This window comes from Equus quagga, chromosome 16 (assembly GCF_021613505.1).
Source record: "Equus quagga isolate Etosha38 chromosome 16, UCLA_HA_Equagga_1.0, whole genome shotgun sequence".
Taxonomy (NCBI): Eukaryota; Metazoa; Chordata; class Mammalia; order Perissodactyla; family Equidae; genus Equus; species Equus quagga.
Genome location: NC_060282.1, coordinates 79,744,556 through 79,768,365, shown reverse-complemented (window position 1 = coordinate 79,768,365; position 23,810 = coordinate 79,744,556). Strand labels below are relative to the sequence as shown.

The 23,810-nt window shown below is 37.4% G+C and overlaps 1 protein-coding gene across 1 annotated transcript in view; it reads right to left on the bottom strand.

Annotated features, from left to right (window-relative positions):
- The window catches only part of RALYL (RALY RNA binding protein like), a 611,999-nt gene that overhangs the window by 96,445 nt on the left and 491,744 nt on the right, over window positions 1-23,810 (bottom strand). Inside the window, exon 3 of the mRNA XM_046641854.1 lies at window positions 6,757-6,832. Coding sequence (XP_046497810.1) covers window positions 6,757-6,832 — 76 coding nt within the window. The remainder of the gene's footprint in view (window positions 1-6,756; window positions 6,833-23,810) is intronic.

The window sequence follows — 23,810 nt, the reverse complement described above, 5'->3', positions numbered from 1 at the left end:
TCTGATCCCAGATTGGAATGCTGTCTTTTAATAGATGGTTATATAAATCATCATGTTCCTCCTCCTTTTTGCTTTGGCTGCCAGGAACCCAATAGCTAAGTCTGCTGCTCACCTGTAATGCCTATTATTCCATAAGTTGTCTAAATCTAATTTGCCTGATGCTACCTGCTCACTCCACTCCCAACTCCCAGCTCATTCTTGGCTCTTATTATTTACCTCTTTTTAAAATTGGTTGCATGGTTTGCTTCCTTTGATTTTTACCATAAATTACCTCAAATCAAACTAATAGAACTGTAGTCTTTCAAAAAGCCTTTGAGATGGATTCTCTGAATTAAAGAATTGCACCATCTAGTCTCCCTTTCCTGCTACCGTGTTCTTTACATATGCAAGAAGATACTCATGAATATTTATGCCTTAAAAAAAATAATGGAGAACTGCAAATAGGCCATTCTTTAACCTAGCAGAGAATTGCCTGCAGCAGAACTATTTTAATGGGTATCATGTCAGCATTTCTTTAAACATTTTAAATTAAAAGGTTTATAAATTACATTTGCTTAGTGTTGAAATATGAGGGACATACTATAAGTAAACATCATCTTTAAAAAATATATCTCTTCTTTAGGCAGTGATGGGTAATGTTAACCTGTTTAGTTGACTGTGTGAATTTTAGCAACATTATCATAGCTCCGGGCTCCTTTAAAATTACTTCTTAAAATACTTTATTATTGACCTTTTTCTTTGAATAATCATAATAATGAGAATAACTAAAATGTGTAGAGCATCTCCAAGAGTTCCACGCTCCTTAAATAGATCATCTTTCAGGAAACCTTTATTCTTCCTTTACGCAGCTGAGGAAGCTAAGGAACAAGAGGTCCGATACAGATCACTGGTAAGGCTGCGCCAGTTTTAGGAGCCAGGCCCGCCTAACACCCTTTCCACCGAATATAGTCATACAAAACATTTGCACAGTTATAAACCATCAACAAAGGGAGTGTTTGGGACCTTTTCAGGTTCGACCGCATTTCAATATTCCCTTGGGAAGCGTGAGTGAAAGAGAACTCACCCTCAATTACCCAGATGTATGGATATTCCGCTTTGAGTTTTAGAAGTGGACATTTATTTTGTATCTTCTCTTGTGGATATTGGCAGCTACATTTTTCTGTGTCAGTAATTTGATTGCCTAGGAAAGGCTGGACCCAGAGCAAAAAGAGACTGCAATCGCTACACAGACCCAGCAACAACATACTTTGAAACTGAACCTCATAGGCATGTCAGTGCTCGGGCTTGTGTCTGTTTCAGAAGCACAGGATGCATCAGCATTTCCCTCTCCTCCTCACACTCGGGTCAAAAATCAAGGGTCCATTCCTAGATGGCTTTCGGAGTGGGCTCACCTGGCGAGGCAGGTGAAATGGAACCTGTACGAAGGGAGGCATTGACATTGGAAGTGTTAAGCGTCTAAAAGTGAATGTGTATTATCCTTGACATTATAAAAGGAGACAGAGAATAAATAAAATAATCAACAGCTAATCAGTAAACATTTCTCAGCAAAAAGAGCAAGTCAAGGAAGTGGATACTTTTCCTCTATATTTGATTTTTGCTATTTACCATTACCTGAGATTAGCTTCCATTGTTTCGTTTCTATTGCCAAGGCTGTAGGGGACATTTTGGGTCACCTGAGGATGTGCAAGAGTCACCATGAAAGACAATAATAGAACTCATGTAGGTCCAGTGGTAAACAAATCACCAGAGCTGTTTTGCTGCAGTCACCTTACTTGGCCTGTGCTCTGAAAATTTTTGATCACTGAAGTTGTCATAATACAACCTGCATTCACGGCTACCACCGCCAATTGTGGTGATCTTAAAATGGTGATACTATAAGTTATGCTTTAGACATCTTAAGGAGTCTTGAGGTTGCTTGCAGTGACAATCTTGATTGTCATGGTCATCTGTGTGGGGTGGCAGGGTTGCTATGAAAGGCATCTGTATAACAGCCATAAAACCCTATTTGGATGGGATACTTAGTAATATCCATGCAATGAGTGGGATGAAACTGGATGTTTTATGTGTCTTACTGAGCTGTGCTCCCCGTGACTGGAGGGCTGCCTCTTGGTGAATGAAAACCTGGACTTGTTCAGCTCTGATAAACATTATCTTTGTTCTCTGCTTATTGGCTTTACTTACATCAGAGAGGAAAGATCTGTCTCCCTTTACATGCACAAGCAAAACCATCATACAATTATTCTCCTTTAGCAATTATTTAGCATTAATTGGAACTTGGCATTCTGGGAAATTCACTTCCTGGGGGAGAATTATTATCTTAGAGCACTATAGACACTGTGTAAAGTACGTTGCACATTCGAAGCAGCAATTTATTAAAAGTTACAATATTTTCCCTAGAGAATGGATTCGCTATTCACTATTGGGGCTAGGTCTAATATTTATGGAATGTTCACAAATGATTAATTATGTTTCATTTACAAATAGCCTCTAATGGGAGACATTTTTATTGCAAGTGCTATTTTAATGAATTGTCTGTCTTTATAAATTCATGTCCAAGACTGAAATGATTTCTTTTTGCTTCCTTCCCCACCATCAGAGCCCGCTGCTGTGTATCATGACCTTCCTCTTTCTCCTATCAGAATCACGTGATCCTTCCCCTACTTGCCTAAGCTAGAAATCTTGGACATATCTGTGACTCTCACTCTTCCTTACATCCCATGTCCAACCACTCACCATATTCAAATGGTGCCTTGTTGCCTGCAGAATGAAAGCCAAATCTCCTTAAGCTGATGAGCAGGCACTTAGAGATCCTCATATCCAGGCTGCCACATTGTTCCAGTTACTTGTTCTCCAGCAAGTAGGCTATCCTAGTTCCCACCAGGAGACATTCTTCTTTATCTTGGTGCCTTTGCCTTGGCACACATTTTCTTTGCCCCCATGCCCTTCTTTCCCTTTGTATGCTGAATGAAGGCCTGCTCACTCAGAAGCTGGCTCAGCTGTCATCCAGATTTTCACTCTCTTCCCCTAGGCAGAATCAGTTAACTTTCATTTATTTTCTTATAGAACTATATGCATATTTTATTTATGTTCCTTAATTATATGTGCATAAGACAGTAAATATTTTGAAGATTTTCTATGTTTTTAAAAAAATTTTGTGTCTTCTATGCGTACCATGTTAATTAAACCACATGATAAACACTCAGTGAAGGTTTTTTGGCTAAACTAAAAGTCCTATTAAAATAAATTACAAAGCTGGGGCCGGCCCCGTGGCCGAGTGGTTAAGTTCGCGCGCTCCGCTGCAGGCGGCCCAGTGTTTCGTTGGTTCGAATCCTGGGCGCGGACATGGTACTGCTCATCAAACCACGCTGAGGCGGCATCCCACATGCCACAACTAGAAGGACCCACAACGAAGAATTATACAACTATGTACTGGGGGGCTTTGGGGAGAAAAAGGAAAAAAGTTTAAAAAATCTAAAATAAATAAATAAATAAATAAATGACAAAGCAAAGTGAAGCCTCAGCGGGTACTCCATGTGGTTGATGATGGAGATACAATGGACATAAGAGAAGACGACAGTCTGATGGCGTATAATTTACATCTATTTACGGAGCAAATAGACACAAAGACATAGCAGGTTGGAGGCAAAGCAGAGGTGACCAATAACCGTAAAAATATTCTACTTTTATTTCGTTATCATCTCTCCCTGCCTGGCAGCCTTGGCATCTTCTGTGTCATCTGCCTAGAAGCACAGCTACCACAGTGCTAAACCATAGTAGGTCCACAGTGCACATGTCTCATGTCTATGAATGAATGAACAATGAAATTGTTCCAGCACTCATTTTACAGAGAAGGGAACAGACCCAAAGATGCAAAGAACTGCAAAGTAGAAACCAGCCCTTTTCAAGCTGCTACCACGTTCCCTACCCTGAGTCAGGTACTTTCACCCCAATTATGCAATCTTACCCTATCAGGAAAATTATGCAACTATTGTGTTAGATAAAGAACTTGAAGTTCAAAATCTGCGCCCTCTGCTCACACAAATAGGCGGTCGCTCTCATTCTTGGGCTGTGTATAGTGTATAGTCTTTCCTTTGCCACCTGCTGGTATGGCATTTGTGGACAGAAATATAACTGACCATTGGTTCTCGTGGGCAGGAATCTCTGCTTTTTATCATCGTATTGTTTAAATGGTAGCAGGTGAGTAAACATGGGGAGCTGTGGTCTAGTGGCAAGATCATTAGACTTGAAGGCTGAAACCCAGAGTTCAGTTCCCAATCGTGTTATCTGACTTTGGGTGAATCCTTTATTGTCTTGGAAACTTAGTTTTCTCGTCTATAAAGTAAAGCACATAATAACAACCTTGCGGAGTTCTGTAGTGAACAGACGAATAATGACTCTGAAAATGCAGTTTGTCTACATAAAAGTAAGGTATCATGGTTATTAAGCTCCTGTAGGAATGAGAAAGCGTGTATAACAGGGCTTTCTCTGCTGCACGTTCACTCCTTTTTTTCTCTCTGCTATTGTTTTGAAATTTGAGTGCACCCCAGCCTCATCTGTGTAGACAGATGAAAACAGGATAAATAAACATCTCCCCACTAATGTGATTTGTGTACAATATATCAGATTTAAATGAACTTCTGCTTCTAATTCTTTTGAATTCACAATTCAACATTACTTAGTAATAGAGAAATAACAGTTAAAAAGACATTTGCTTCTTGTCATAAACTTCTATTCTCACAAAAAAAATCAAAACACTCCAAGAACAGGGAAAATAGGAAAATTAACATCATTACACAGATAGTGGTAACTCTTTCATGAGAAAAAAAGCTATTGCCAGCTTGTTTTGTTAATACTTGAAAATGTGACTTTTCAAATCTTCTGCATGAGCTGCAGCTCCACACATACATTTAAAAATAAATTTGATCAAAAATAATTTGCATTTCTCTGTTTTATAAACATTGTTCTTTACCTCAAAAAAGGTACAGAAAGTATCATTTGCCTTTTCTTGATCACTTTCTCTCTGACCTTTAACATCAATACTGCCTTATGACCAATTATCAACATTTTTCAAGTCCTGTAGCTTTCCATCTTTCTATATCTTTTTTATTAAAATTAAATAAATTGACATAGCCAAAATAATAAGAACAATTAAGATATATCTCCAATATATCTTTTAAGATCTCTCATGGCCATACATTAGAGAGCCCTAGGGTGTTAGGTGTGGAACTCATCTAGTTCCAACCCTCTTATTTTATACTTCAGGAAATGAGGCTATGAGTAGCTGAAAAGAAGATATGCTAGTTTTCAGAGAACAAAGAAAATGAAACGGCTCCAAGCTATCTTTTGAGCACTCTTCTTACTTCACTACATCGGAACACAATCAATCTTAACATGTATGATTCAATTCTCCTTTATCCAAATGTATCTAGAAAAAAGGGGGCCTTGCTTGACACTCACATTAGCTCTTTGGATGCGGACACTGATGACTGATGGAATGATGTGTGTCTGGGAGAGGACCAAATAAATTGGATGATAGGAGATCTCAATAGCCTGGAACAATTGGCTAAATCTAACAAAAGGGAATTTAACAGAGATAGATGCAAAGTCAGCACTTACAGTACAAAAACCAATGGCAAAAGTACATGAAGTGTGACATATGGCTTAACAGCAAAACACGACGTTTTTTTCCAAAAGTAGTTATTTTTAAAGAATCGAAAGTTCCAGGAGTTTACTTTTGTCTTCTTCCCCAAATCAACTGATTTTTAAAAATCTAATAGAAGTATATATAGAACAATAAAGATGCTAAATATAATCTACTCCAGCCACCTAGAATTGAGACTATAGATGTGGACACTGATAAATTTGGGCATGTAGAGAGAAAAGCTCAGAGTATTAAACTGACTCAGACTGAAGCATATTAGGAAAGGTTAAAGGAGTTAGATATGTCTCTCTGAAGAAGAGAAGGTCTGTATTTGACGTTTTGGAGAAATGAGGATGAAAGGAACATGTACTTTGTAACAAAAGAGGCTGAACGACCAGGTGGAAAGAATTCAGTGTGGCATCAGAAAACATGAGTTTGAGTATTGGTGTCATTATTTACCAATGCTGTGACCTACGGAAAATCTCTAAGAAGCTTTATATCAGGTTCTTGATCAATATGATGAGAATAGCAATATCTACATTGCAGGATTTTGTGAAAATTTAATTAGAACACACGTAAAACACCCACAGTACACGGCATGCAGTAGTCAACAAATATTGACCTTTCCACCACTTGTCAAGTAGAATCATTAGAGATTTTTATTAGATTTTATTAGAAAATATCTTGTGGAAGGATTGTTTAAGCAGAGATGAGAAAGTTAGGCTTCCAATATCCCTGTCAATGCTGCATGATACATTTATGTTTTGACCACCAATATTTTGTTGTTCAGTCATGGGCAGCATAACGATGCTTCCATCAACAAAGGACCACATATACGACGGTGGTCCCCTAAGACTGGTACCATATAGCCTAGGTGTGTAGTGGGCTATACCATCTATGTTTGTGTAAGTACATCCTATGATGTTCACATAATGACAAAATCACCTAATGCATTTCTCAGAACGTATCCCTGTTGTTAAGTGACACACGACTGTACCTTATGCCAGTGAAGATTGTTCTTCAAAATATTTGATGCTTTACAGGTTTTATCGCCTTTCAAAGTAGCAAAAAAATTTTCACAACTACATATAGCAAAATAGTATTTGCATACTTACCTATAAAGTGCAGAAAGGGGCCTCTTGTTTCCAGGTTTTGGTCTGTATGGTTTGGGTTCCCCTGCCATGTTGATATCTAAAAGCATAAAATAAAATATCACTGATTAAGAACATATTAAACCATTTGAGAAAAGTAAATCATGGAGTTTTCTTTTCTTTTTTGCCATTTGCCTATGCAAATGTTGCATGTCACTCAAGTGTTTAAGGAGCCCCTGCTCAAGGCTGGGCCGTTTTTGAGACTCATCACGCACAGACAGATTAGATCCACACCCTGTGGACCTTAGGTTCTACTGAGGTAGATGGACAGTAAGCAGCAAACATAATAAATAGGAAAATATATAACATATGAAAAAAGAAAATGTTGATCAAGAGAAGAATCAGGAATGCTTACTATAAATGAAGAGAGAGAGAGAATGAGATATCCTTCTGATTTGGATTTTTTGCCAGGAGTGTCTCAGTTTTTGCACAGACATTTACAAGAGACTCGGCTTTGTTCAGAAGAGAAATTTTCCTCTCATGTAGAAAAGGAACATAGAAGGGTGGAGTTGTAAAGCAGCCCAGGTTTACTGAGAGAATGCAAAGTGCACGCAGCAACTGGAATGTGCAGGTATAGAAGTCTAGGATGGGCAGAAAAAGAAGAAAGCACCCCTTTGTCTTCATGAACTGAAAATGCGACGGTCTCTAAGATAGGTAAGAAGATGTTGAAAGGGACAACAAAACAGCATGCACATACAACTGGTCAGCCTCAATCTTTAAAAAAGGTAATTAATTTCTTAAAAAATTAGAATGTTGAGTGGCAAAGGTCAGGAAGTGACATAAACAACTAGATTTAGTGAAGTTAAAATTTCCAAAGGATAATAGAAAGGAAAACCTAAAGAAGGCAAACTTCAAGGGAAGCTTTGAAAGAAGTGATGGACAGTATTTTGACAGAAAAGAAAGTAAGACTTCTACATCTTGTACAGTGGACTAAATACACTGAGCCACTCATCCCTAGAAACAAGAAAAATTTCTAGATAAAATATAAAATGTCTTTTTAAAAAAGACAACATCAAGCTAGCAAGAAAGTAGGAGTTCAGAGAAGCCTACATGTGGGTGAAAGCAGGAACTCAGATGCAAGTGGAACACTGAACCTGCCTTGTTCCTCAAGGACATTTGTTGGGGCCAGAACTTGAGCTCTAGTTTCCACGTTTGGTGGGTCAGAGGGGACAGGAGACAGTGTCCACATTAAAGGATATGAAACATATGATTATCTCATTCAACATCCATATGTGATAAAACCCTTAACTAGGAAGAGAAGGAAACTTCCTCCTTCCACCTAATAAAGGATGTCTACAAAAACCTATAGAAAACATCATACAATGGTGAGATATTGGACACATTTTCTTTAAGATAAAGGAATTTGAAAGGGCATCCACTGTCACCATCTCTATACAACACTGTCCTGGATATTCTAGCCAGTGAAGTAAGACAAGAAAACAATATCAGAAGTGGGAAAGAAGAAAGAAACTGTCATAGTTGCTGATAACATAAAAACTCCAAAGCATCCACAGATTATTACAATTAATAAGAAAGTTTAGTAAGTTTGTTGGATTCAAAGCCACTATACAGAATCCAATTGTGTATCTCTACACAGAAATGTATATTTTTAAATATAATTTTAAAAGACATCATTTATATAGTATAAAACTACAGTACCTAGGGACAAATATATTACAAAATTTTAAAAAACATTTACGGAGAAAATTATAAACCTGTATTGGAAGATTTTTACAGTAATCTTACATAAATACAGAGAAATTGGAACTTGATACAATAAATATGTCAACTTTCGCCAAGTTGACTTATTGGTTTCATATAATTCCAATAAAATCCCCAAATATTCTTTTTGTGTCTTTGTGGAGTTTAATTCTAAAATTTATATGATATAGCAAAGGGTCAAAAACCACCATGATACACCTGGGAAAAAAACAAACAAACTTGCCTCATCAAGATTTATTTTAAAGTTATAGTAACTATAGCATTGGTACAAAGGTAGAAAATGAACCAATGGAGCAGAGTAGAGAGCCCTCAAGTTGACACACACATATATGGATACTTGAATTATGCCAGAGCCAGCAAAGCAGAAGAGTTAGTAAAGGATAGACTTTTGATGCTATAACAATTAGTTTCCCACAAGGACAAAGATGAAATTGACTTCTACCTTGCACCATACAAGAAATCAATTACTATTGGAATAAAAACCTAAAGGTGAAAGGCAAAAATACAAAGCTTTTAGGAGGCAATACAGTAGAATATGTCTATGAGATTAGAGTATGGAAGGATAATCTTAAACCAAATGTAAAAAGCAGGAGCCTTAAATATAAGATTGATAAATTCTACTATATTAAAATTAAGAATTTCTGCTCATCAATAGTCACATAAAGACATGAAAAGAAAAGCCACGAACTGCATGAAGAAATCTTTGACTAAGCATTTGTTTCTGGAATATATAAAGGTCTCGTTCATAAGATAGGAAAAAAAGACAAACCACCAAATAGAAAATTGAGTAAAAAACTAGTAAAGGCACTCTGTAGAAGAGGGAATATGAATGCTGACCACACACATGAAGAGACAGCCAACTTCATTAGTAACAGAACATCAAATCAAAACACTGAAAGTCTAATATCAAGAGTTAACGTGGTTTTGAAACAACTGGAATGTGTGTACCTTGCAGGTACAAGCATAAATTGTTACAACTATTTTGGAAAATAAGTTGGCAGTGTCTAATAAATTTAAAACGCTCAAACCCTATGAACCAGGAGGTATGCACCTAAAGAAACTCTTGCAAATATGACCCATAAGAAATGCACAGGAATGTTCACTGCAGTACACTAAAAATAGAAAAAATTCTTGGAGAAAACAGAACTATGTCACTGACAGTAACTGGATAAAGGAATTGTGATATATTTACAAAATGGAATGCTTTACAAGAGTTTAAAAGAAAAGGGGGGAGAGAGAGACTTAGAGATAAAGGCAACAACACTGATGCATTGATACATCTCAGGAACATAACATTGAGCACAAAATGATGTCATGGAAAAACACTGACAGAACGAATCCTTTCATGTCAATTAAAATTCAAATTTAAATGATACATTGCATAGGAAGGAAAATGCACGTAATAATACTAAAGAAAAGAAAGCAGAGATAAACAGTGAACTCAGGATGAAGGTTACCAATCAAGGGTTAGAAAAAGGTGGAAGACTTAGGAAGGACATCCAGGGGACTTTAAAGCTAATCGTAATGTGCTATTTCTTATACTGGGAGGTGGGAATATGGGTTTGCAATATAGCATCTTTTTTTATAACAAATATATCATAAAGTTTATTTTCTATGTCCTTAACGACTAATGAAGAACTTTAAAAATGGGAACACAGACGGTAAGTTGTACGTTATAAATCTTCAGGTCAGAGGCAGTGGGTTTTGGTGAACAAGTGGTTTCAGCAGAGGCTATGACAAGGGAAATAGTAGGAAAGAAGAGCAATTGGAGGTAGGTTGATTACTGGATGTGAGAATCTTATTAGAGACCCCAATTCGAACTTTACAATGAATTTGATGGGATATAATTTGAGGTTCTGAGTAGAGGACAGTCCTGAGAATGAAGATGGTGACTTGTATGATTTGGAATAAGGCACAGCCAACATGGGGGCTGTCTGAATCTTTCAGACGTGACACAGTTGGAACAAAAAAGCAAATGCAGATTTCTATTTTATTTTATTTTTATTTTTATTTATTTATTTATTTTAAACATTGGCACCTGAGCCAACAACTGTTGCCAATCTTCTTTTTTCTTTTCTGCTTTATCTCCCCAAACCCCCCCTGTACACAGTTGTATATCTTAGTTGCAGGTCCTTCTAGTTGTGGGATGTGGGATGTCGCCTCAACGTGGCCTGATGAGTGGTGCCGTGTCTGCGCCCAGGAGCCGAACCCTGGGCTGCCGCAGCGGAGCGCGTGAACTTAACCACTCGGCCACGGAGCCGGCCCCCAGATTTCTATTATTTTAGAAGTTCTGTGATGATGGCAGAGGGTATATGTTCATGAACTATCTTGAGACACTATGTGTACGTTTCCAGCTTAGATTCCATGACTTATGAACTGAAAATGTAAATTTTTTCATGTAAATAAATAAAAAGCTTGAGACTTAAGTCTGTCAACACAAATATTGCAGCATCCAGTTTTTTTATAATGTGGGGCCAATGTATTCTAAGATACACTTAGGAGTTTCACGGCATAGATGTACAATGGAAACTCTTTTAAGAAAGGCTGCTAACTCAGTGTTTCCAGACATCAGTCCTGGTTCAAAGATATTTAAAAGTGCAGAAGAAAATCTTTTGTTCCTGATAGACACTGAATAGTGTTCAAATGCATAATTTTCCTTCGAATGTATGAAAATTTATATTTAAATATGCAAACTTATGTATTTTACACTGCTATAGTGAAGATCATCCAAAAGCTGGTGTTAGTGGACAGAGACGAGGGTGAAAGGGGTCAGATGTAGTCAAGGGAGAACGACAGTGGGCAGAGAGCTTGGTTAATCAGTGATCATAAAGCCTTGCTCAGGTCTGGATGCATGAGCATTTCCTTTGTGCTGAACTTTATAAATACAGGATTTAATTATGTCTTCAGGACAATCCAGCTTATTTGGAAGCCCAGGCACACAGGTTCTCATGCCTCAAGAGCTGTTGGCCTCCAAGGGCCTATACAAACAGAGTCAATGGTTTCTTAGCAGGAAACCTTGTGGTCAGTGACAGAGAGACCTCAGAGGCCTCCTTGCCTGAGCGTCCTGGCCCCATGTGAGTCACCCACAGGGAGGGCAAGAGAAAGGATGATAAGGTTCAATTATCTGCCACTCTCATAAGTTAGCGGCTTTGGAGTAAAACACTGAGATACAGAAAATAAGGTGTTATTTCTTAAATTCCTCAGTTTGCAAACAGATTCGTACCAAATATTAATACTTAGAAATCTTATCCTCAAAAAAGGATGTGGGTTTAATCATTTTCAACAAATTCTTTTGGGAGATTCCAAAAACTCCTAGTTAAATTCTTACTTGTTATGCAGAAGTACCTATGGAGGTACCCATGTACCTGGTGGACTCTATCATCTGGCAAGTAACAACCATAATTTTGTAGAAAAGATTGGTAAAACTAGGCGAGCAACATCACAAAGAAGTCTCTGGAAGAGTTTCTGTTTCAGTGTTTCCCACACAACACTTCTGTGGAAGAAGTCCTGCACTTCTTTCCAGTCATAGGGCCAAAGCAGAAGGGAGCTGAAGCTTTACCAAGGCTAGGAGGTGAGTGGAGACAGCCGGCCTCCGCACCGAGGGAGTAGGGGTATTTCCATTTCCCACATGGCCTCACCAGCCTCTGTGAGCACCAACTGCCAGCCCTGGTGGTCTAGTGGTTAAGAGTCAGTGCTCTCATCATCTCATCCCAGGTTGGTTTCCCAGTCAGGGAACCACACGACTGTCTGTCCGCTGTCATACTGTGGCAGCTGTGTGTCACTGTGATGCTGAAAGCTATGCCACCGGTATTTCAATTTCAGTAATGTCAAATACCAGAAGGGTCACCCATGGTGGACAGCTTTTAGCAGAGCTTCCAGACTCAGACAGACTAGGAAGAAGGACCTGGACACCCACTTCCAAAAAAATTGGCCGTGAAAACCCTGTGAATAGTAGTGGAGTATTGTCTGATACAGTGCTGGAAGGTGAGAGGACGGCACAAAAAGACCAGGCAGGGTTCTCCTCTGCTGGACACAGGGTCACTAGGAGTGGAATCAGCTCAACGGCACTAACAACAAAGCACCAGCTCTGGAGCTTATAGAATAGATACGATACTTATTTTGAGGTTTCAATATTTCAAGTTCACATGAAAAAATACTAGGAAAAAATGAAAATGTACTACTTCTAATATTAAACCTCAGATTCAAACAATTGAAAAATATCCCGTTGAGCCACTAGCTACATATATTCACAGTAAATTACTTCAAAAATGTATTAAATGTTCTAAGTAAATCAATCAGTTTTATTTCCTTTATTTTTAAACTAAATAAGCGATGTCAATATACCATGACCAAAATAACTACAAAGTTACAAAACTGAACAAAGTCAATGAGCTGAACCTATTTTGCTTTGAAGTAAATAAGATGAGGCCAATGGAGACAGGTACTGTTCCAAAGGGTCATCCTGAGAAATGATATTCAACACCTGTAAGTATATTTATTTGACCAATTCTTGTTGGCGTACTACTAAAAATGATAGTCACAGCACTGTATTATTTCATGCTTTTGACTCTTTGGAATATATCTCCAATTCTACACCCAAATAGATGTGACTCTCCCTCTTTGCCCCACCATTTTGCATTCTTACATCGTTCCAATGGTACTGACTACTGAATGATTGTCCCCTTTGACTCTGAACCTCTAAAGGGCAGTCATAACTTCACTCGACTTCTTACGCTCATCAGCATCCTGCAAAGTGTTGTTTATCCAGTAAGAGCTCAGTGAGACTACTGGTCAAATTCATACCGACCAGAAGGTTGTGCTTGCTTGGGCTGTAGTGTATCTAACCAAGCTCACTTTGTCAGAACATTTCCTAAAGTGGAGTTTATCTGAACAATGTTTTGAAAGATGTTAATAGGTATGTTGCCAAACATATCGTGATAAAATAAGTTTGGCAAAAATGCTATAATATACCCCTTTCTTGAATATCAGCGCTGTATATTAAAGGATAAGACTCTGCCACAAAAATTCCATAGTGTTTAACTCAAATGTTTTTACATATTTAGATGAACATAGAATATTTTGTGGATGGCACATCTCTAAACATCCAGGAAAACAGAACTCCCCCAGAACACTGGTTTATGAGAGACCCTGAAATATTTAGAAAAAATACTTTACATTTATTTCTTTGCCATGTATTCAATTTGGAATCTCCTCATTTGGAAAGTTAACTCAATCTTTTAATTACATATTATTTACAGAGCTACAATAAATGCACACTTGTTACTTATCTCTACCACTAGTCATCCTTGTTGGCATCTGTCATTTCTGGAGAGATGTGACCTTGATGTCAGAGTGATGTCTAACTTATGTTATAATTAGGCATCCATATCACCAATGTTATTTTTAGATGGGGAAAAAGTTAAAAGAAATATTTTTGTAAAGGAACTAGTTAAAAGTACTATCTTTATTCTCGGGATTTTTTGTTTTGCTTCCTCCCCCAGGTTTAAATAAAAGTTTAAATAATTCAGCCATGGCATATAGACCGCCAGGAAAAGTCATTCAGAGTCTTTTATTGTTCACATTTGGAAGATTTAGGGGTTCATTACCGTTCCATTGAATAGAAATTCAGGAGATAAAGAAAATAGTCTGTTATGTTTGACAAGCGAATGAATATAGCTGTACATTACCCCAGTCAAAGCACCATACCATTAAAAAGCGTTTTTGCGGTTATTAGTAGTTTAGAGCCTCAGAACAATCCTGCGGAATAAGCAGAGCAGGAATCATTATTCCCACATCACGTATAGAGAATGTCGGAGATACCGAGAAATTAAGTGGCTTTCATAATAACATCGTTAGCTCAGTTCACTACAACCATCTTGATTATTGAGCACGCCCATGTGCCAGGCACTGAACTAGTGGCAGAGGGCATCCCTTGCTCCTGCCCTGAGGGAGATGAGAGTCAGCAGCAGCCTTGGACTGGAGCCGCACCAGACTCACACTCTAGAACTTTCCCTACTACCTCATTGCTCTTAACCAGGGTTTGGATGTCACGCCTCCTCTGCCACTTGCACCCGGTTCGGCTGTGGAAAGCAGCCTGTAAAGCAGTGCCCCCTGAGTCTCTAGGAGTTTGGGCATCATGGGGCGGGACGCACGATCAAAGATGCTCTGTAGGGACATGTGTGTATCTGGCAGCAATGGGGGAGACACATTGGACTCAGCTGAGCTGCCTGACATGTCTTGGTCAGGTAGGTTCCCAGCCCTGTGGTTCACTGGCGCTGCCCAGAAGTGTCTTCATTCCGAGCACAAAATGCTCCAGACTTGCAAATACAAGTATAGCCCACCGGGTGCTCTAAAATATGAACATTTGATGCATTTGCAACCTAAAGCTGAGAATGGAGCCCATTTTGTACAAAAGTAAATGGCTTTCCAATCTTGTTGTTTTTTCCCTTCACAGAATCAAACCTAGTTTTAACACTTGAAATATGTCCTTAACAGTATGTTAAAATATTCGCTGTTATGGGAATAAACTGTAGTCTAATTTTATTGGGCAGTCACTGAATTGTGACCATTTTAATGAGTCTTCGGACCTAGTTTCATAAATTAGTTCTGACACAGCACTACGGCACGTTGGCCTCTAGTTATTAGAATGCTAATGCAAAGATCACTAGTTGGCCAGATTCCCATTTGTTCCAGAAAATACTCTATGCTCCCAGGCTCTGTCTGCAAGGACAAACAAAAGTGGAAACTTGAACTTATTACTAGTTACCTAGTGAGTGTGATCGCTGTACGTGACTTATTTAGATTCAAACAGCTTTTTCCCCAAGAGAAACTGAAGTGAGAATAGTGGGCGTGAATATTTGAATCCCCTTTTTTATTTACTGTCTATTGTGCTCAAAAGCTATATTAAGAAGAAAATTAAAAATGCCATAAATCATTCATTTTCATTGATCAAATAGTGATTGAACATGCAGAACGTGCCCAGTATGATGCTAGGTATTGGGCAGATGGATGTGGCCTTGGTCTGTGTGCTCCAGGAGGTCACAGAGAATGACAGCCCTGCTGCTGACTATAGCAAATGGGATAAACGTCACAATAAAGATGTAGACTTCATGCTTTGGGGACATGGCGCGCCATCCTCTATCACTGAGGATGCTCTTAAGGATCTCTTCTTGGCATTTGAGGTGGTTTCCTCCCAAGACGCCCATTCTAATGTCAGCAGCTTCACAGACTCACGTCTACCAGCGACCTCTGCAAAAGCCTTAGTTCTATCCGTTGAGGTACAGAGAGCTGCTTTTCTTCTTTTGTTTGTTAGTTTTAATTTGCTTTTCCCATCAAAAATCCCATTAGCTAACTGTCAAAATACTTTTGATTTGCCTTGAAGCATAAGTGGCCACGAAATATGATGAAACTTTGTGGCTTTGGTGCACGCTTAATCAATAACTAGTTTAAAGTTATTCAGCAGAGAACACAAGCACATTTTCACACGGGTCACAAAGCAAACACCAAATGGTAATAATCATCAAATTTGAATTTACTTAATTCCTAAAACTTTCTACTTGTATCATTTTCTTCTACCCTTTATCTCCTATATTATTTTGGATAAATTTTTAGAATAATTTTTTTCTACGTCCCATAAACATCTTTATCTCCACAAAAGTAAAAATGAAGGACAATATGTTTTCTTAAGAGATAACGTCTCCAGAAACCAAGTGAATCAAATACAAAATTCAGGTCCGTGTTCACCAGCAGCACCCTGAGTATGTTGAGGACCTTACTTAAAAATTTTACAAATATACTTAATGATCTCTTGACATCAATAGCGGAGACAACTGTTAGGGTAATTAAGACCAAAAATACCCAGTGAAAAATAATCTTAGCCATACATTCATTACTATGAATTTCTTTGCATCTCAAGAGTTTATTTAGCTTCATACTTGAGGATGAAATATTCCTCAAGGAAAGTAAAATTCAACCAACAGAGAGTCTGGATTATCAGTTTCCTGGAGAACTTTCAGATTTCCATCAGAGAAGTAAAACAGATTCGAGAGCTGGGTATTGCTTCTCTCTGTTCCCTTCCTTTTCTGACTCCTCTCTTTACGTATGTGTATACATGGACTTTAATTTCTCAGGTCTTTTTTGTGGTGATTATTTAGCATTTATAACACCAATGCTACTGTGCTAATTATTTTATAATTCACAAATATAATGAAATGTCACAGCTAATGTTAGGTAGCTAAATGCATTTTATGTGGAGAGTGGTATACAGCTCCGATAAAGTTTGGTTGGCAGACAAGCAGCATCTACATCATCCAGGAGCCTGTCAAAAATGCAGAATCTGGGTTCCACCCCAGACCTAATGAGTCAGAATCTGCATTTTAACAAGACCCAGGCGATTGCTATGCACATTCAAGTCTGGAAAGCTCTGGTTCATAACATATTTAGCTCAAATCCCCTCCTTGAATTATATTTTAAGGATTTTATTTTTTAAAGTGTTTTGAAAAGAAAGTATTAAGAATTATGAGCAGAAAAATAAAGGTTTTAGGGAAGAAATTTGAAAAATGCTTTTCTAAAGGCTTAGAATGGAATAATGCTATCTTATCATCTTTGATGATAATAATAGTTGCTAGCATTTTTATACCATCTATTTTAACATACATTAAAGAAACAATTCTCACAATAATCTTGTGCTGTGAGTCTTATTGTCGACTCACATTTATAGAAACTGAAGTTGAGAAAGTATGTTATTTGCACAGGACAACATAGCTGATAAGTAGAGGTGCCAAGACTATGAGTTCAGGAGCTCTCACGCCAACATCCTGTTCTACAGATAAAGTTTGACTTCTAAATTAAAAATAGCTCTTGGCAAGGCTTATATAATTTATCGGCAAATCGCCAAAACACTTCATTTTTTTAAAAAGATCAATTTTTCATAAAGTCTCTATGAGCATATATGAAGTAGAAAGCCATTAAATTAAATCTTATTGTTAAGAATTCCATGAGAAAGCAAAACTTCAAGGAGCTCTCTGACTGAGAATACAACTCTCAAAGAGCAAAAAAATCAAGGAGATACAAAGGATCTGAGATCCTTCACCAAAACAGGAGAGAAATGGGATGTCAGATGCTTGCTAATAAAGCCAAGCTAAGATAAAGAAAAGGATACACAAGATTCAATCAGATAAAACTTCTCCCAAGGAACTTTCAAATCCTACCACCTGTACGTGTCCACACTCTGTGTCCAGCCACATTCCCTCTCTTGTCCTCAGCCCCTCATATCCTACCACATCCCATCAACCCTTCTCCTGCAGCTAGGCTGGTCTGCCTGCTGCTTCTCAAGCATGCCAGCCAGACCCTGCCCTTTGCTTTAGTTGCTGCTTCTCTCCAGGCGTGGGGCTTGCTCTCCCCCTAGGTATTGCCGTGGTTAACTTCCCCAGTCCCTTCCAATCTTTGCTCAAACGTCATCTTCTCACCTATTTAATGGTGCAACATTTCATTACCCTACAGTCCTTGCACTCACCATCCCCATTACCCTGCTCTAATTTTTGTTTTCCAAAGCATTTAAACCCTCCTAATACACTATACGTATTTATTTATGTCCATAGTTTATTGCCAGATGACCCCCCCCCCATGCTAAAATGTTGGCTCCATGTTGGGTCGTTTTGTTCATAAATATATTCAACGCACCTAGAATATTTGCCTAATAGATGGAGCCTAATAAATGTCTGTTGAATACAGGAATGACTTAATCACTGAACATTTGTGACTCAACATGGCTGTCAAAGGGAAAAAGTACAGCCCTGAACAAGGTTATAGTTAGGGTGAACACACAATTTACTATCTAAATGGGTCACTCCTGAGTGTGAACAGGTCATTAAAATTAAATAATATTGAAAATTTATCTAATTGATCAACAAATTGGTTTATTATATATACCTGGTTCTATGAAGAGTGGTAATTAAAAAAACAAAATTCTTTAAAAACATCTGTTTAGAATAAAGCAAAAATTAAAGCAAATTTAGATTGACTATCTGAATACTAAAAATAACAAACTGAGTAATTTTTCAAGGTGCTTTGATCAGTTTATTTGATGTATCATCTGATATACTGTGTCACTTGCATTTTTATGTAAAATTTATTTTTCGATCATCTTATTTTTAATTTTTCATAAAATTTCTCAAATCTTGTTTAAAGTTACATTTTATCATTAGTAGTTTTGACATTAGTGACACTTTCAAATGACTCTGCTTTGCAAATATAATATTTTTAATTGAGAAAATACTTCTATAGGTGCTGAGGAAAACGGTAAGCTCAGAGACTATTATAGGTGGAAAATATTCTCAATTCTATTTTTGTATTGATATGTATAAATATATCAGGCCAAATATTTTCAAAGGTACTGTCTCTTCTTGACATGTTTTTATACGATAAAACTTGTCAGAGATGTCTTGATATTCTTTGGCTGTCTCGGCAAATGCAGATGCCACAGCACCACAGGCATTCTCCAGTTCACTTCATTCTGTACAGAATATAACTATCGAATTATAAATAGGAGCTCGATCAACAGACTCTCCCCTCAAGTTACTTCAAGGCATTATGATAGAAAATCAAAATTAAATCCTGTATACCTTTAGAGGTCGCATTGTTTATTTACTCTATCCCTTGCTTCTACGACAATTAATGTGTCTTCTCATTTATGAGATTGGCTTTTAATAACTGAAATTCTTTAAAAACATCAAAATCTGAATTTTGCTGAACATTTTGATTAGAGATTTCCAACAAAATGTAACCAAAATTTAGAGGATTTACAACGTAGTTCTTCAAAAGCTCAAACATTTCTAAAATTCAAATGATAGGCAGTAAAAAGAGAGATTCTGTAATAATGTGCTGATATTTTCTTTTTAGTTCACAGATTCATCACCAAAATTTTCATGGTCCTGTTTTCTGACAGTATAAACATAAAAAATATTTATAAAATGTGATACTTATAGTTCAGTTTGCATAAATTAGTAGACTATCACAGCTTGCTTGATGCAATTATGAATTATTTATATACCATAACCAAGTCCAAGTGCATTTCTGCTCCATAGGTTTCCTAATTTACAAAGAATATTATTTTTACCATCATCCTGTGTTCCAACCAAATTTGCATTCATATTGTCACTGTAAAAATCACATAATCTTATCTTCAATGTTGAATTATTAAACTAAATTTACAATACCATTCACAAATAATGTCATCAATTTCATAGTTTTTATTTAATAGGTTAGTCAACAATAAGGGTTTAATTTAAAATAAACATCTAAAGACACATAGATAAGTCTGCATATGGCCTATTAAAAATTTATGAATTTGGCCGGCCTGGTGGTGTAGCAGTTAAGTTCACACATTCTTCTTCAGTGGCCCAGGGTTTGCCAGTTCAGATCCTGGGCACAGACCTGACAACGCTTATCAAGCCATGCTGTGGCAGGAGTCCCACATATAAAATAGAGGAAGATGGACACAGATGTTAGCTCAGGGCCAATCTTCCTCAGCAAAAATAGGAGGATTGGCAGTGGATGTTAGCTCAGAGCTAATCTTCCTCAAAAATATAAAAATAAAAATAATTAAAAAATATTGTGAATAAAATAACTAATCACGGTTATTAAAAGGCTTTCAGAATAATTATTATGGCTAGGAGTTGCCCATAAGATAGGAAGCCAGGACAATATATAATTTGTCATAAGAAATTTTAAAAAAATTTTTATTTGTTTTTTATTGAGATATAACTGACATATAACATTATATTAGTTTCAGATGTACAATAATGATTTGATAAATGAATATATTGCAAAATGATGACCACAATAAGTCTAGTTAACGGCCATCACCACACATAGTTACAATTGTTTTTTTCTTGTGACGAGAACTTTTAAGATCTACTCTCTTAGTAACTTTCAAATATACAATTCATTATTATCAGTCACTACGCTGTACATTACATCCTCATAATTTATTTGTTTGATAATTGGAAGTTTGTATCTTTTGCCCACCATCACCCATTTTAACCCACCTCCCACCCCCCAGCCTCTGGTAACCGCCAATCTGTTCTCTATATCTATGAGCTTGACTATTTTTGGTTTTTAGATTCCACATATAAGTGAGATCATATGGTACTTGTCTTTCTCTATCTGACTTCACTTAGCATAATGCCCTCAAGTTTCATGCATTTTGTCACAATGACAGGATTTCTTTCTTTTTTATGGCTAAATAATATTCCATTGAATATAGATACCACATCATCTTTATTTAATCATCCAGTGATGAACACTTCAGTAGTTTGCATGTCTTGGCTACTATGAAAAATGCTGCAGTGAACACGGGGGTCCAGGTAACTTTTCAAGGTAGTGTTTTTGTTTCCTTTGGAAAAATACCCAGAAGTGGAGTTGCTGAGTCATGTGGTAATTCTATTTTCAATTTTTTCCCACAAAAGGAATTCTTTTTTTTTTTTAAGATTTTATTTTTTCCTTTTTCTCCCCAAAGACCCCCAGTACATAGTTGTGTGTTTTTAGTTGTAGGTCCTTCTAGCTGTGGCATGTGGGATGCCACCTCAGCACAGCCTGATGAATGGTGCCATGTCCACGCCTAGGATCTGAACCGGCGAAACCCTGGGCCGCTGAAGCAGAGTGCATGAACTTAACCACTCGGCCACAGGGCTGGCCCAGGAATTCTTGATGTCTACATTAGGTACCTGTCTCAGGGGCTCAGAGATACAAATCATTGGTGGAGGGTCTAGAATATGACTTTAAAGAAACATTGTTTATTAATGATTTATGGGCATTAGAGGAAAAAAATATCACAGATATGCTGTAGGGTTAATAGCAGCCATTTTATAAAAATATACTAGATTTTGGACAACAGAGAAGACTAAATAACTAATAAATTTCTGCATTATAAGCTGATCTGCACAATATGTATGTGATATCCATGCTACTTTCCCCATTTTGCATGTAGTAAAACCTCAGGCAAGAGAGATGAGTAACTTGCATGAGGCCACTCAGCAGGCATTCTGGCAGAACACACATTCGAACTAGATTCTTTCTGACTCTAGAGGTACACTCCTCAAACTGCACCCACCTATCTGCTCCTGCTTTAGGAGTACAAATTTTATCCTTTTGCTCTTGGCAGCCACGAATGCTTGAGAAAAAGGCAGGTAGAGATGTTTATCTCTCTTGGATATTGAAAGGCTAGTGCAGGTAGTTTGCTACATGGGTTAGTGCTTATTAGCTGTCGATGAATATTCTGAAGGCACAGGGTCTTGAGTGTGCGTATTTGGGAATGAGGCAGATTCTAGGGGCATTATTTAATAGTGACCGAGTACTATGACAGTTTAAATAATATGCCCACAAATTCTCTCATATATGGATAATAGTCCCCCAAAGACATGCCCTAACTCAAAGAACCTGTGAATAGGTGACTTTACGTAGCAGAGAAGACTGAGACTGATTTTAAAATAGGGGATTATCCTAAATTATCCAGGTGGGCCCAATGCAATCACAGCGGTCCTTAAATTTGTAAGAGGCAGGAAGAAGAGAAGGTCGGAGTGATGCAATATGAGAAGGACTCACTATTGTTGGCTTTGGAGATGGAAGAAGGGGGCGGTGAGCAAAGAAATGCGCGAAGCCTTTAGAAGTTGGAAAAGACAAGGAAATGTATTCTCCCCAAGAACCTCCGGCAAGGAACACTGCCCAGCTGACACTTTGACTCTTGCCCAGTGAGACTGGGCTGCACTTCTGACCTGAAGAACTCTAAGATAATAAATTTATATTGTCTTAGTTCACTGGGTTTATGACAATACGTTATAGCAGCAATAGAAATCTACTACACTAGCCTTTCTTTCAAAAAGCAGAACGTAATTCACCTCAACTTGAGTGTGGGCTGGACTTACTTCTAATTATGAATACAATGTGGGACTTACTTCTAATGAACAGAACGTGGCAGAAAATGGGATATCACTTCCTAGATTAGGTTATAAAAAGACTGTGTCTTCCACCTTGGGTGCACTCTCATTTTCTCCTGGATTTCCTCCTCATTCTGAGGGGGCTGGCTGCCATGTCATCAGGCGTCCTGCGCAGAGGCCACATGGTGGAGAACCAAGCCCTGCAAGCAACCACATGTGTGATGGAGGAATATTCTCCACAGTCAAACTTTTGGATGGTTGTAGCCCCAACTGACACCTGCTGGCAGCCCTGTGAGAGCCTTAAAACTAGAGGCACCCAGGCAAGCTACTCTCAGATTCCTGACTCACAGAAATGGTGAAATAATAAATGTTAGTAATTTTAGGTTATGAGGATTTGGGGTAACTTGTTATGTACTGATGGATAACTAATACAATTGCTCTAAGCTTTTTATTTACCTACCAAAAGAGAAAATAACCAGAAAAGGAAAAAATGCTAATTAGGTGTATATTGCTCCTTTTCTCCAAGTGACCTCTGATGTGAATGTGTATATTCCATCGGAAAGTTATGAGAAAAATCATCCACTATTTTTAGTGTAACAACGGACACAATAAAAGCTGACATTTCCGTAAATAATTTTATTCAGCTTTTATTCAGATTATAAATGGAATTAAAACTTCAGGGGTGAGAATAAAATTTCTCAAAACACACACTTTTACTAAGAATACATTCATCCATTTTTGCACATATTTTAATGGACCAGAGCCGTCAAAACTACTTGAGATCAACAAAGGCAATTAACCTCTAATTTTTTCCTCTGTTCTTTCTTCTCTTATATTTTGCTTTTCCCTTGAAGTCCGTACTTAATGGAACAAAGCATGCCATAAACTGAGATTAATTAATGGGTTTTGTACTTTGCTATATTGAAATATTCTCCAGACTGCAATTTACAAAGTTTAATGACTTCTAGCCTAATATATATATATATATCTCCATTAAATGAAGAAAATAGCCATTTTCATAATATTTTCATATTGAATTTCAAATTGAATATGATTATTGAAATAGGGCATCTTTTTTTTCGTTTATGAGTGTAATTTGTCTTGGCTAACCAAATATATGTACTAGCCACACTACAATTACTACATCATACGTAGCCAAGTTCTTCTCCCATTTTCTTTTTTAATTTTACTAACATTCCGATCACAAATTCAGTACTCACCACTTCTTTTAAATGGAAGTGTTAGTTCATCAAATTCATGGCTAAAATACAATTCCCCAAATCCAGTTTAATATCGACCAGAATATAAAGGAGATACAGAAACCGCACACCAGGGAGTTTTTTCCATGAGGTTAAGTGAATT